Below are 15,528 nucleotides of genomic sequence, written 5' to 3'. Positions count from 1 at the left end.
ATGTCCTCGTGGAAAAAAAATCTTATTTTTTTTACGTGTCTTACATAATTGTCTTCAACTGACAAAATAAGCAAACAAACAAAAAACCCTCATCAATGTCTTGAAGATTTACCTGTTAGTATACATAGACATATATTTTTTCATACTATTCTATTTGTATAGCTATACTGTAGTTGACCTAACTATGCACAAATAACTTTCTATATTTTGATATTATAAACTATGCGTAATTGAACATCCACATGTGCCAGTAGTTTTCTAGAATAAAAACCTAGAAGTGCAAAGGTGGAATTTTGGGGTATGCATACTTTGGTTTTTAGTGAATGTCAAATTGCTCTCAAAGTTGCTGTACAAATTTAAGCTCTAGCCAGCGGTGTCTGAGAATATCCACACCGTTACCAGACATGATTTTGTTGAACTTTAACAATTTTATCCATTTAATGCCATCTTGTTTTATTTTTTATAGCCTTAATTTATTGGAGATTATCTTTCAATATGTTTATTGAACATTTCTATCAGTATTACCTCTGAAAATTAAATGGTCTTATTTTGGGTTTATTTCTTTTTCTTATTGATATAGGAATTTCTTATAAACTCTGTATATGAATACTTTGTTTCACATGTTACAAATATATTCTCCCTCTTGTTTCTTGTTTTGGGGGTCTTATACAAAAGTTTAAAAATGGGTTTTCATGCAATCAAATCTAAGGGTTTCTTTCCTGTCTTTTTCTTTCTATTAAGATGGATTTACCTACCTCAGAAATCATAAGCATAATCTTTTATCTGTCTTCTAATGTTTGTATAGATCTTTTATGGATCAAACATTTATTTATAAATAGCATGAGGACAGGATTTATTTATATATTTTTTCATATATGTAGCTAATTCAGGTACCTCCGCTAATTTAATCACTTGTCCTTTTGTCTGCTATTTGGTGCCACATCTATCATAGACTAAAAGACCACAAAAGTGTCAATCTGTTTTTAGACTTTGTAGTCTAATGAATTTCTATAGTTTTATAATATGTCTTAATAATAAGGAAAATCTTGTCTCTTTGTCCTTTAAAAAAATTGCCTTAGCTCTTCTTGCACATTTATTCTTACAATGTGAATTTTAGAAGTAGTTTGAAAAGTTCCCTGAATGGCATTGGTGGAATTTTTATTGGAATTGCATGGAATTTATAGATTAAGTTGGGGGAGAATTGACATCTTTATGGTATTGTCTTCTCATCCATAAAGGTGATATATGTCTTTCTACTTGTTCAGGTCTTATTTGTACCCTTCAATGAAGTTTTCCAAAAAGTCTTATGTGATTCTTATTAGTTTTATACTTAGGTTCCCTTGTAAAATGTACCTTCCCCCTCTCCCCCATGCAGTGTCAAAGTGGCTATTGCTGATACATGGGAATGACATTGAAATCTGTGTATTGATTTTGGTTTTAGTAATCATTTTAAACTGAAACATAAATATAGAAAACATAAATATAGAGTAGTGCACAAATCATAAGTGTATAGCTTGATTATCACAAAATGAACATGTTTGTATAACCACTACCCAGATCAAGGAACACCATTTGCAAGATTCTAGAAAACCACTTGCTTTCTCTTCCTTTGCACCAAAAGTCACCACTATGCTGACCGCAAACAGAATAAAATACTTTTGCCTGCTTTTGAACTTGATATAAATTCAACTGTGCAGTATACAATCTTTGTGACAGGCTTCTTTTTGCCCAAGATATATATTGTTGCTATGTAGTAGCCCCTTGTTTGAATACCACAATGATCATTATTGGGATTGTTTCCAATTTGGGGCTGTTGTGAACGGGGCAGTGATTATCCTTATTGAGAAGATCTTTTGGTGTACGTATTTACACAGTTCTTTTGGATATACATCTAAGAGTAGGATTTCTTGGTCATCATATGTAAGCAGCTTCAGTAGATTCTGTTAAGCAAATCTGAAGACAGGATTAGCCAACTGGTGCATCGTTGTTTTAATGAACCCTTGAAACAGTATGACAAATACATCTCTGCAAGTTGGTCATTACACTGTGGTTTCCAAATAAGCAAGCCTAGAATCTCAAGTAAAAGAGACAATCTTCTTGGCTAACTAACGCAGTTCACTTGAATAGTCTTACTTCATATCGAAAGTCTTAATATTAGTGCCTTAGTAAGAATACTTTTGGTTGGCAGATGACTGAAACTCAATTCAAACTAACTTACATAAAATTAAATAAATAAAATAGAAAAAATACATAAAAACATAAAGGGATGGGGGGAATGTATTGGTTGAACTGATGAAACACACATTATCCCCTGACTTTTGACTGTTTTTAACTCTCAGCTCTGACTTTTCTCCAGAGGGAAAGCTTCATTTTCCAGCAGGCTTTTCCCACATGGCAGCAAAAGATGGCTCCTAGAAGCTTTGGGCTTATACTAAGGTCTTAAATGGCAGGGAGAGATGCATTCTATTATTCATCTCAGTTCCTCCCCAAAGATGTTGATTGACTTTGCTGTATCCAGCGGGATGGTGTTTTGTGATTGGCTAGGCCTGGATCATGTATCCAGATGCAAGGAGAGGGGTAGTGAGATGGGCGTCTCAAACCCACCTGAACCTCATGGTGTAAGTGAGATTATTATAGAAAGTGGGTGGAGTGGTTTCCCAAGGCATGCCGAGCAGGTAGAAGCAAAACAAGCCAATGTATGTACGTTACTGTTAGATGGTATGTAGTAACTAGGTATAATTAGTTTCTAGCATTATACATGTTTAATTTGTTTATGTTTTCCAGATTATTGCAAATCATCATATGCAGTCTATTTCATTTGCTTCTGGAGGGGATCCGGTAAGTATGAATTCATAAAAGTTCTTTTGTGCCGCGGAGCGGCTGGGCCCGTGGGCCGTTGGCCGCTGGGCCTGCGCGTCCGGAGCCTGTGCTCCGCGGCGGGAGGGGCCTCAGCTGTGGGAGGCCCGCGTACCGCAAAAAAAAAAAAAAAAAAAAAAAAAAAAAAAAAATTCTTTTTATAAGAGTTAAAAGAACTTCCATGTAAAGCATATTAGCCACTACCTGTCGTTTCCAAATATCTCATTACAGTTTGTGAATAGCCACCTGTAGCTGGTAATCAAAAATTTGGTTTTGACAGAGTATTTCCTGTCACTGATTTTTTTTTTTAAGTATTTGGATTAGTAGATGAATTTATAATACTCCATTGTGTTATTATCTGAGAAGCTTCTTGTAGATAATATCCAGTTCATAAAAAACAAGCATGTCATATGTGTTCTGCCGGTCCTCCCTCAGAATTTTTTGCAACGCAGAGTTCCAGGCAGATCCTACTCATCAGCTGGATTGGTATACGAGGGGAAGCCTATTTGCCATTCTGGCCGTCAACCAGGGCAACTAAGTCTAATCCGAAACGAGCAACTAGGTTTGCAGAAACTCATGGAGGGAACGCTGAGCTGGGGAGAGAAAACTTGCAGTTCCTCCCTACCAAGAGGCCATGTGATGCTCATTTCCCATGAATTGTGCGGGACTGAGTCAGTGCTGTCCCTCCAAGCCTTCTTTGCAGAGTGGAGGGTCATTCCCTGACCTCCAACTGCATCCGCTGTGGACCAGAGCAAAAGGGGAGGGTCATTGAAGCTAGGAAGCCTGTGACTGACCAAGAAACAAATCTGTTTAAACTGAGGGAGGAGGAGGAGGGTTTTGCTCCTCTGTGACATTGTGACATTTTTCTTGTACCTTGAAATATAGAGTTGACCCTTGAACAATGCAGGGATTAGAGGCCCCAATCTTCCACCAAGTCAAAAATCTTCATATGACTTACTGTGGGCCCTCCATATCCCCAGGTCCTCTATATCCGCCCTCCATCCGGCCTTGTAATCTGGCTTCAACAGCGACTCCAAGGACGTGTTTGGTAGCAGAGAGGGTTGACTGCCAGTCCGAAAAGGCCCACATTGTCTGTTACTTCTCTTCCTAACCCATTATAACTCAGCCATCCATGAAGGAACTCGAATACTTTCCTTAAGCAATTTAAAGTAATGAGTTCTATAAGAGTAGTGTGAAAAATAATTGTTGCTGTTTGCCCTAAATTTTCCTTTTCAAGTTTCAATGGTTGCTGTCATTTTAGAATTGGTATGAAAATCTTTATTTTACCCTAGGCATGCCCTGCATGGTGTCTACCATAGTTCTCCAGAATCCTGATTGTTTTTAGACTGTCTTTTTGTGCCTTCAGTTCTTTATTTCTTTTGACCAACCAAAGCACTGCCCCTACAAAGAAAAACAGGAAAGAATTGTAGCCACTGTGGGAGAGTTTGTACCTACTGAATTGAGTGGCACCCTTGTGCTCTCTGCAGCTGGAGAGAAATCCTGCTGGTTTTAAATAGAAAACTGGAGTGACCAGAAGCCTTGGCATTAGAGGTCCCCCGAGTGAAGTTCTACCCTCAGGTCAGGGAGGCAGAATGGTGGAGTGCCAGGCTCTGGAGTCAAGTAAGACTTGACTTATTTAGACTCTAAGCTTCAGGGTCCTCATCTGTAAAATGGGGAATGATCACCCTTGCCTCAAGTGCTGTGAGAATTAAGTGGAATGGTGCATGTAAACTGCTAGTGCAGTGCCTGGCACGGAGTGATAACTGTCACCACTGTTGCTAACACATGTCTGTATTTTCTTAGGACACTCACTGAGATAATTTACAGCTTCACATCAGATAATGGTCCAAGGGGTAGGCAACCAGAGGTCTCCGTGGCCCAATGTAGTACCCATTCTTTCTACCATTGTCCCTCCAAAGTTTCAAAAATACTGGGTGTTCCTCTCACCTCTCCACGCTGCTCACCCTCACTTTTACTCTCGTCTCATAAACAGTTTACTTGTCTTCCTTCTTTCAGCCCTGAAGGCAGTTCTTGGTAATGCTTCTGTGTCTGTATATGCTTTTTTCATCTCAAGAATGCATTATGAGTATGTCAAAATTAAATATATTTCTTAGATTTCCCCCCCCACTATTTGTGCTTTACTTTTAACATCCTTTAAATTCTCCTAGATATTTACAGTTATAGAATTTTAGGACTGTGAGAATGTTGGAGACTCTTTTGAAGATGAGGAAACTGAGGTCTGGAGAGGCCCCATGACCTCTTTCCCATCAACTAATATAGCAGACAACATTGCTAGCATCATGCCACCTCTTCAACTTTAAAATGAGCAGCCAAGCCCCTGGCAATTGTGGCTTTGCTTCTAAATTATATAATGTAAAGCTCATAGATATGACCTTATTTATTTATAAGATATTTCAAATCTTTTGTCTTTTTGCATAAGAGAGATTTACTTAGGTGTGTGTTATTTTTTAAAATAACTGAAGGCAAGTTATGCTGGCCCTGAGATCCGTTTCCTGTATGATTCATTGTGGGTTATTAAGTGATTGTCCTTGAGGGTATTACAAACATGGACTTTTATTTCCTGCCAGTTGACTGCATCTTTCCTCTAGAGAGTCATACTTCCAATCTGCAAATGGCATTGTGTGTATTTTTTTTCCCTGAGAACTGAGATAACAAAAAGCATCTTTAATTATTAAAATCTCATTCATCAGCATACTGTTTTCAATAAAAGTCAGAATCACCAAGTAGCTTTTTGTTTATTTGTTCTTCCAAAGCCAGCAACATCTCTTTTTTTAACATAAGTTTAAATGGTGCTATTATCTTTCTTTTAAAGTTTTTTATTTTTATACAATTTTTAAAGGTAAAGTCCATTTACACTTACTACAAAATACTGGCTCTATTCCCCCTGTATTCCCCCTGTATCTGACCCCTGTATTGCCCACCTGCCCCTCCTCCACTAGTAAGCACTAGTTTGCAACACATCTCTTTTTGAACTCCTTAGGTTTTTCATGGGTTATCTTTCTCAAAAATGATCTCTCCTTTCTATATATTGATCAAATAAGTGCCTTGTATTTTTGCCCTCTTATTCCCTAAGTTGCACTGCACACAGGCAAGCTAACAACCATAAAACCCATGTCTCTTTAATCAACTTATTTTCTGATGTATGTGGTATCTGTTTGGACAGCAGGGAAATCATGGTGTCACATCCTAGTCTGTGACACCTTTGTGACTGCGTAACCCCTGGTATTTCAACTTTCAACACAGGAGAGTTATAGTTCCTAACCATTTTTTTGTGAATGTTTGTCCTAACATATTTCCTACTGCATTCTCTTTTGTTCTTAGTGGCATGGTCTGCCTCTAAATTTTTAATCTTCAAATTCTCTCCCCAAGGGGCAGAGAATGTGGACTCCACACACAGTTGCTAAATATATAGTGTATATTTGTTTATGTTCCCTCCTAGGATGGCTTTCCTTTGCTCTTTAAACAGAAACCTTAGTATCGGTCCTTGCCTGAGTATCATATCGTAAATGTACTCTTATCATTCAACAGTAACAATGCATTCATTTTAAATGCAACCATTTTCCCTTTTTTATAGGATACTACAGACTATGTTGCCTACGTAGCTAAAGATCCAGTTAATCAACGAGGTATGGAAAGCAACTTCTAGATTTTCTTAAGAGCTGGTATATACCAACTTTAAAAAGTAACAAGCAATTATTTTCAATATGCAAAGTGATGAGAGTCACTAGAATGCTATACTGGGGTCTAGAAATATTAAGTAACTCTGAGTTTGAAATAAATAGCCCTGCTACCAGAGCAAAGTAGAAAAAATATATAGGTGGGATTTAAATCCCACCAGTCATTTGAGCCATTTACATCCCATACACCAAAAGGCTTATCATCTATTTGTATAAGCGAAAGAGAAGCTGTTTTGGTTATAATAGACGGGGCTGGCTGCCACATCCCCAGCAGACAAATGAGTTACCCTTGAGACAGAAACCAGTGACGTCATTGGCCTGCAGTGGCCTTGGCGAGTGTGTGTGTGTGTGTGTGTGTGTGTTTATATGCATTGAGCCTGTGCACTTGCCGTTCAGGAGCCTGGCATGTCACTCTGTCTGGCATTTTCTCATCTTTTGGATCTCAGTTTAAATGTCTCTTCTTCAGAGAGACCTTCTCTGACTCATATACCACCATCTCCAGTAGTATGTGCCACTCTGCTGTGTCATAATACTTTATTTCTCTTCTGTTGACAGTCATCCCACACTTTTGTTATTTTATTTACTTCCTTGTTTATGCGTTTAGTGTCTTTCCTTTCTACTGAAAGCTCCTGGAGGGCAGGAACCTGTTTATCTTACTCACCATTGTTTCCCAAGCACTCGTCACAATGCCTTGCACATAGGTGATCTTCCGTAACTATTTTTGTTGAATGACTGAGCGAATGGAAGAGTGAGTTGATTAGTTGTCTTATCCCAGGATTTGGCAAGGTTACCTAAGAAACTCACCTTCCAGCCACACTTTGGATCAGGGGCCTGAAGTTAGGCCATTGAGCCTCTGCAGACAGACATGCAGAGCGTTGCTTCTCATTCCTAACTCTGGGACATTCAGACTCCTCATAGGGATGAGTGTTAGGTTGCTTCTCCTCCTTAATTAGAGCCTATGAATTGAGCAGCATCCCCTGTCACCGCAGGGGTGGAGTTTGCCCCCCAAACATTTATTAAGTACACACGGAGTGGAATTTGGAAATTCAAAGAGCTCTAAAGACACAGAGGCGGAAATGTGCGTGGCATACTGGGGACAGGTGAATAAAACACTAGAATGCAGATTGTGTTTGGAGGAGAAAAAAGTCAAAAGGGCATCTAGAGGGCAGATAGGAGACAGCTAATAAGTAGGAACTTATTCCTATGGGCCAAAGGGTGGAGAAGGCTGTTTATAAAACAGAGATTTAGGAAGGTTGGTTTGGCAGCAGGATGCAGTAGATGGATTCAGGGAGGGAGGGAGGTCAATCTGGAAGCTATCCTGATTGTCAGAAATGAAATTATGAGGACCAGCTGCCGGCATAGGACCTGGCACAGAGTAGATTCTCAGTAAATGCAGGCCAAGAGAACATGGCTCGATGAGATGGAAAGAAGGAACAGGTGATAAATACTGTGCAATACTGCATTAAAATAGACTCTAAACTACATAATAAAGAACGGATATTGCTCAAAGAGTAGATAGAAGAGACAGGAACTAGTGAAGGGGAAACGGCGGGAGGGAGTAGGAACAGAACACAACAAAGGATACCAGAAGAGCAACCTCTTTTAATCAGGCCTGAGCTTCCCTAAAGAATAAAAGTATGCTATTTTTGGGAAGGTCTCTGAACAACAAAGCCCTTTCTCTCAACCTGAAAAGGGCAGGGTGAAAGGAAGAGCAAATAGATCAGGAAATCCAGATGTTTAGTAACTTTTCCATCAGTCACTGAATATCTCAGGCCTGTCATTGCTCTTCAGTTAACAGCAGGCGTTCAAAGATTCTGCTCCTTGCTGAGGCTAATGGTGAGCAGGGTCCACATGCTTGCAAATCTCCCTGCTTGCTTAAGTGAAATACGAGAGGCAGAGCAAATACGATGCAACTTGTTCACTTTTTTTTTTTTTACATCTTTATTGGAGTATAATTGCTTTACAATGGTGTGTTAGTTTCTGCTTTATAACAAAGTGAATCAGTTATACATATACATATGTTCCCATATCTCTTCCCTCTTGCGTCTCCCTCCCTCCCACCCTCCCTATCCCACCCCTCCAGGCGGTCACAAAGCACCGAGCTGATCTCCCTGTGCTATGCAGCTGCTTCCCACTAGCTCTCTACCTTACATTTGGTAGTGTATATATGTCCATGCCTCTCTCTCGCTTTGTCACAGCTTCCCCTTCCCCTTCCCCATATCCTCAAGTCCATTCTCTAGTAGGTCTGTGTCTTTATTCCTGTCTTACCCCTAGGTTCTTCATGACATTTTTTTTTCTTAAATTCCATAACTTGTTCACTTTGAAATCTCCTGTTCTGGTGTCCGAGTAGTTCATCAGAGCTGAGTTGCTAGAAGGGGATCCACGGGGATCCCGGTCTGGGGATTCTGCAAAGGCATTTATGAGAACTATTGACTGAGCTCATGGATGGGATTTGAGAGTTGAGAATAGATTCAGAAATGGTTCAAATAGAGGTTTCATTGTTTTCTTTTTTTAGTCCCCAGCCCGTGTATAGGAAGTAGGAAAGGTGCTGGAGTCAGACAGTCTGGGTGGGAATCATAATTCTTCCCCCATCTCACCACAGGCCTCAGCCAAGCTGTTTCACGTCCTGAACCTCAGTTTCTTTAAGTGGGAGAAATAACATCTAGTTGCTGGTGTTATTGGGAGGAGTAACTGAGGTAATACGGGGAAAGCATCATTTCCTTTACAGTCTCTTCTCATCTTTCTTCTTTAGGGAACCAGTTCTGTTGAGTAGCTAGATGACTTAGAAATCTACGGTGATTTTCTTGGGCAAAAAAGTCAGTATCTCCTCATCACTCCTTTTCTTGTCCCCTCACCCCTTCTCTCGTTTATCTTGGTTGGGAAGCCTTCTGCGAGAAGCCACTCTGTTCACAGCATACCCACTGCTTGCACATCCCTCTAGTGTTAAATCCTTCCCCCTCACCTGAGCCTCTGGACTTTAATTTCTGTACAAAAGTACCAACACAGCTCTTGAGTCCACAAATAATTAGTAATTACATACTAATTTACAACGGGCTGAGGTAATTGTTGTGGGAGAAAAATAATTCCTGGCCACCATGGGCTCATCATCACGGGGGAGAGAAACAGAAGCTGTAGGGTGTGCAGGAGAAGTAGGGGAGCATAGGGAATAGTGCCTGGAGCCTGGCAGGTGCCCAGGTAGGCTTTGTGCAATAAGTGAATAAAGGCGCAGGTGGAAGAGCTGTGCAGTGAGTGCTTGGGGCTGTGGGTTTGGATGGTGGGTAAAGGTGGGATTGCAGGGAAAGCAAAGAGTAGAAGTAGGGGAGCCATGGCTGAAAAGGTAGGGAGATTGTGGAGGCTTTGAATGCCAGCCAAAAGGTCACTGGGAGCTGTTGAAGATTTTGAGCTTTATAAAAAATTATCCTGGCTTCTGCCATTCTACTGAAATTAAAAAATGATAATTTTTCTGGCCTTTGTATCTGTAAAGGTGATACTGGAGGGCAGGAAAGCAGTCTGGAATTGTAGAGTCCAATTTGGAGGACGTCTCATTGGTCCTGGGCAGGGGTGATGATGCTTTAAACTGCACTGGGGGAAGAAGGGACGGTCTGGACAAAATTGTGAACTAATAGTACTTGGGAGCTATTTAGCTACGAGCATTGATAAAAAAAAAAAAATAGAAATCAGATGATCCTGAGGATTTAATGAGATATTATATGCAATGCAAATCTCTCAGTGCCTGGCTCATTATAAGTATGCTATAAATGATAGCCATTATTATTATTGTCCTGAGCGATTTGAAGTGGTGTGCACTAAAGAAACAGGGATTTTTACAAATAGGAAAAGCAATCCAATAGAGAAATAAGAACAAGAAAGTTACTTACTGCGTGCTCACCACATGCCAGGCATTATCAAGAGTATTTAGTCTGCATGGTCTCATTTCAACCTCACAACAATCCTATGAGGTAGGTATTAATGTTACTCATTTTTTGTAGAAGCAAACTCTGGAATTGAGAAAAGATGGTTTTACTAAGCTCACCCAGCCAGTAAGTACCTGGACCGACTCCAGGTCTGGAGCACACATTTACCAAAGAAGATTACAAGGCACCAAGAAACATAAAAAAAAAAAGCAAAAAGCAACTTTAACCTTACTAGTAATCAAAGAAACACAAATTATAATTAGATATCATACTTTGTCTTTGATAAAAGGTAAAACGTGATTTAGAGTAGTAGTAACTCTCTTGAACACTGCAGATCCAAATGTTTCAGAGAGCAAACTGACAATTTGCATCAAACTTTAAAAAAGGTAAACACTTTTGAACCAGCAACTTCACTTCTAAGGAAATAAGCCATGCACAAAGATTAAGCAGTAAAGATCACTGTCATATGTTATTGATACAATAGGAAAAAGAAAATTCAGTATTCATAACTAGCAAGTTATTTAAATGAATCCATAGACTGTACTACCATGCAGCAATTAATGTTATTGAGTACAAAAAGCAGATTATGAAACAATGTGTATGGTATGATTCCAGGTAATTTTTTGGAAAAAAGATAGGAAAGACAAGATGTGGCACATATATACAACGGAATATTACTCAGCCATAAAAAGAAACAAAATTGGGTTATTTGTAGTGAGGTGGACGGACCTAGAGTCTGTCATACAGAGTGAAGTAAGTCAGAAAGAGAAAAACAAATACCATATGCTAACACATATATATGGAATCTAAAAAAAAAAATGGTTCTGTTGAACCTAGGGGCAGAACAGGAATAAAGACACAGACGTAGAGAAACAGACTTGAGGACAGAGGTGGGGGAAGGGGAAGGGGAAGCTGGGATGAAGTGAGAGAGTGGCATGGACATATGTACACTACCAAATGTAAAACAGATAGCTAGTGAGAAGCAGCTCCGTATAGCACGGGGAGATCAGCTCGGTGCTTCGTGACCACCTAGAGGGGTGGGATAGGGAGGGTGGGAGGGTGGCTCAAGAGGGAGGGGATATGGGGATATGTGTATACATAGAGCCGATTCACTTTATTATACAGCAGAAACTAACAGAACACTGTAAAGCAGTTATACTCCAATAAAGATGTAAAAGAGGAAAAGACTGGAAAGACACATGCCAAAATGTTAATAGTATGTAGTTATTCCTGGATAGTGAGACTTATGTAATTTTTATTTCCTAGAGTCTTTCTGTTTTCTAAAACTACTATAATGAATATTTATTACATTAGTAAAAAGAAAAGAATGTTCTGAATCCTTGAATAAATACAAAAAACAGTGAAATCAGAAAGACAATGTTATAAACTTAGCTGGTGAGTTTGGTTCATCCAGGGGAAAATGTTCAGTAGAAAGGAGACGCCCAGAGGTTTGTGGGGCCTGAGGAGAGACAGGCCTTCTGGTGCAGGTTTGGAAAAGCTGCAGCTTCTTAGCCCTAAGGGTGAGCTAGATCACTGAAGGAAGAACCCAGAAAGAAGAAGACTGAGGGTCTCAGGGAGTGGGAGAAGACCAAGAGATGAGTATCCGCTAAGATGCACGAAGAGCAGTTTCTCTGGGAGAAGAACCTGGGAATGTCTCAGACTGAAGAAGAGTTAAGGGCAATGGAGGTAGAAAATGCCATTCAGTCCAGCAGTTGACAGGCCACTGGTCACCATGGGAAGCACAGTGTGTCAGTGCATGGGTCAAGGCAGGAGCCAGACCTCGGGGATGAGGAGAGCTGGGGCGGAGCCAGTCTTCATGCTAATAATCCTGAATGCTCCCACTGTCTCCCATCTGCTTGATTCACTTATAGCATTAGTGCATTCAAGGCAGGGAAGCTGCCACTTTTTCCATCTTGGCTAGGACTCTTCAGTGAACCCCTTATTCTATAAAAGGCCTTTTCTATAGAAAAGGTAAGTTCCAGTAAGAGTGTTTTGAGTTTACCTAGTGACTAATACAGCCTGCCCCTGTAATTGCTGTAAATGAGGAAATCTCTTCACTTCTTACTCCAAATGTGTACAGTCCAGAAAGGCTTAAATATCTTCTCTGAATCTAGTCTGTGAAGAGGTCCCAGTTTACCTGAACTACCTGGATATAGGAAGGCCATGGTCCTGAGTCTCTGAAGAAAGCAAAAAAAACACCCAAAACCAAAAGAAAGCAAAAAAAAAAAACCAAAAACAAACCAAAACAAAACAAAACACTGTAAAACCAATTTAAATTAACCCAATTATGTATATTTATGGTTATAAAATACATGCGTTATGGTCCTAGTGACATTCTGAAACTATGGACTGGACTGCAGGCTAGCTTCTTCAGGCTGGTTTCTTCCTAAGCGGTGGTAGGCTCCGCGCTTCAGTCCCACAGCACCATCTGGTGGTTGATCTGAGAAGCTGCACTCTTGAATTTCTAATTTTCTGATAAAAACCAAAAGCAGCAAGCAAACGAGCAACGAAAACAATAAAACTGGTCCATTTAAATATAAAACAATAAAGAAGGGCCTGTTATTCTTGAAGAATTGTTTTCAGCCTCTTGTCCATGACTATCCAATTAGGAAACCACATGAAAACGACAGAAGAGAATAAGAATCCAAGATTCTTTTAAATCTTACTTAATATAGTACAGTACCTGATACTAAGAATAGAATTGTAGGTCTATCTGGCTACAAGGCAGGATGAAAAGAACCCAGGTGTGTTTCTGATTCCAGATACGGAGATCAAGGCTCAGGCCTCCATGCAAAATTATCACATCACTGGAAAATCAAATCCTTTCTTGGGGAATTGGGACTTTTTATATGCTGTCTTTCTTCCTTCCCATTAGCTAAAGATTGGGAAATTCCTGGCTAAGCTGGTGCTTACCTGAATTTTTGGAGATGGGTCTAGCCCTGGGAAAGGGGGCAAACCCGTTCCTATTCTGGCTCATGACCAACCTAGAAAAGAACAAAGAGCATTTTCACAGAGCAGCATGTGAGGGGCAACGAGAGCACCATCAAAATGTGTGTGTTCCCTGAAGTTGGTGAGGCTGCACAGGACACCTGCACAGGGTCAGACTTTTTGTCCAGTTGTTTCTTTCATGGAGATAGGCACCACTGTGTTTTCTTTTTTTTCCTGTTTAATCCCCCCAAAAAGTAATACGACAGCAATAAGGTCATCCAGAGCAAAGCAGAAAGTGTGTTGGTAGCATCAGCCCAGGAACAGGACAAAAACCTCAAGTGTCAGAGTCAGCAAAGTTGAGAGAAATAAACATTTTAGAAGTACATGAGAAGTGGTAGAGGACACTTACTGGGTGGGTTGATTCATTCATTCCTGTGCCCATGTGCCTTGCCCTGTACCTCAGAGGGTTTAAGCTACTGCGACTGAGGGAGGATAGGATTTCTATAAAGCAAGAAGGGATTCAGAGATCACGCAGGGCCCTGTCTCGGCAGGTGAGACCTTGCTATAGAGTACCTTATTCACACAGATTGTGGCATAATTAGAACTTGAACTGGGATCTGAATCTTTTCACAGTGTTTTTTCAGCCATCTTTGTTCTCACATCCCTCTCATGGGAGGTACACTTTGGTCTTCCTCCCTCCCTCCCTCCCTCCCTCCCTCCCTCCTTTCCTTTTCCTGCCTCTCTCGTTATCTTTTCCATCTTTATCTCAAGACATCTCCATGATCCTAAGAGAAAATAAAATTACAAAAATTGTTTCCATTTTGATATGATTCCTGGTCTTGACTTCATTTTTAATTGGACCAGGAATTTATGGATGAAAAGAATTCAAGTGAATTACCTTTTCTTCTCAGAATGTAACACAACTGTTTTAGCTCCACCAGAGGACACATCTCCAAGGGCGCTTTGTAGGCTTAAGGATATGAGGCCTGACCAAGAAAGAGGAGACCCTTTTCACAAATGTCCCAAGCAATCATCTGTACCACTCACTGGTGGTGAGATGCTGCCCCATAATGGTAACGTTGAAGACAGTTTCTCACAGTAGAATTATGGGTGTGATTAGAAAAATCAGAATTATTCATTCATCACATATTTTTAGAACACATTCTATGTGTTGGTCACTGTGTGAAGCTAGTGTAGAGAAAAAGAAGGGGCAATATACAATGGCAGTCTAAAGACAGACCAAACATTTTCCTTTGGTAAAAAGGATATTAACTTATAGATATTCTTAATTGAGTTTTCAAAACTGTAATTGGCTCCTAAGTCTATTTCAGGATCTAAATTGCTTCTTTAAAGGGACAGCCTTGTAAGAAATGATAATTAACCCTTTTGGAGATTGGACACCTTAGCATGGTTTGATTTACTGATGCCACCCCCTGCACGCACGCACACACACGCGCACACACACACACACACTCCTTCCCAAAGTTCAGAGACATCAATTCTTTAAGTAAATGTTCAGCTAATTCTGAAATGAGAATTATCTGAGATTCCTTGAGATGATATCAGCATAAAGCTAGGAAACATCATTGTAAGTTCTACCTTAACCCACTGTTATAGGCTCTGCAAATTCAGTTAGAAGTGAATGAATTTTCTTTTACTTTAAATAATACAAAATCCTTTTCAAGACAAGGCAGAGCCTAAAATCACGCTTCCAAGTCAACACAGTTAAATCATTCCATCACGACAGGTATCCTCCTCTCCTCAGGTATCCCTTTTAGTAAAATGTTCCAGTGTTGGTTCCACAGTTCCACCGTTTCACAGCTTCCCTGGTATCTAAGCTATTTTGCTATGTACTCACTTAAGCCTTTCCTATTCTCAGAGAATAGCTGACAGTTTTTACAACATTCTTGTATATATTGAACCATTATCAAGCTTTTCCTCATCCCTCAATTCTTCAGGCTATACAAACCAATATATGTTTTAAAAATGTCTCATGAGACTTTATTGCCTATATCTTTAAGTCATCCTTATGACTCTTTTCTAAGCCATCCTGAGGAAACTTCAAATTCAATTCAGGTTTTGTATTGTAAGGCCCTAAGCACAACACCATACTCTAACGAAGGCAACTGATA

General features: G+C 39.9%; 1 protein-coding gene across 2 annotated transcripts in view; it reads left to right on the top strand.

The window, feature by feature from the left end:
- SHC4 (SHC adaptor protein 4) overlaps positions 1–15,528 on the top strand; it is a 131,501-nt gene that overhangs the window by 78,354 nt on the left and 37,619 nt on the right. For both annotated transcript variants that reach the window (XM_060005193.1, XM_060005192.1), the window contains exons 5-6: positions 2,785–2,838; positions 6,452–6,503. In XM_060005193.1, coding sequence (XP_059861176.1) covers positions 2,785–2,838; positions 6,452–6,503 — 106 coding nt within the window. The remainder of the gene's footprint in view (positions 1–2,784; positions 2,839–6,451; positions 6,504–15,528) is intronic.

This window comes from Delphinus delphis, chromosome 2, assembly GCF_949987515.2.
Source record: "Delphinus delphis chromosome 2, mDelDel1.2, whole genome shotgun sequence".
Taxonomy (NCBI): domain Eukaryota; kingdom Metazoa; phylum Chordata; class Mammalia; order Artiodactyla; family Delphinidae; genus Delphinus; species Delphinus delphis.
Note: the sequence above shows the minus strand (reverse complement) of the source record. Positions and strands in the feature narration are given on the sequence as shown.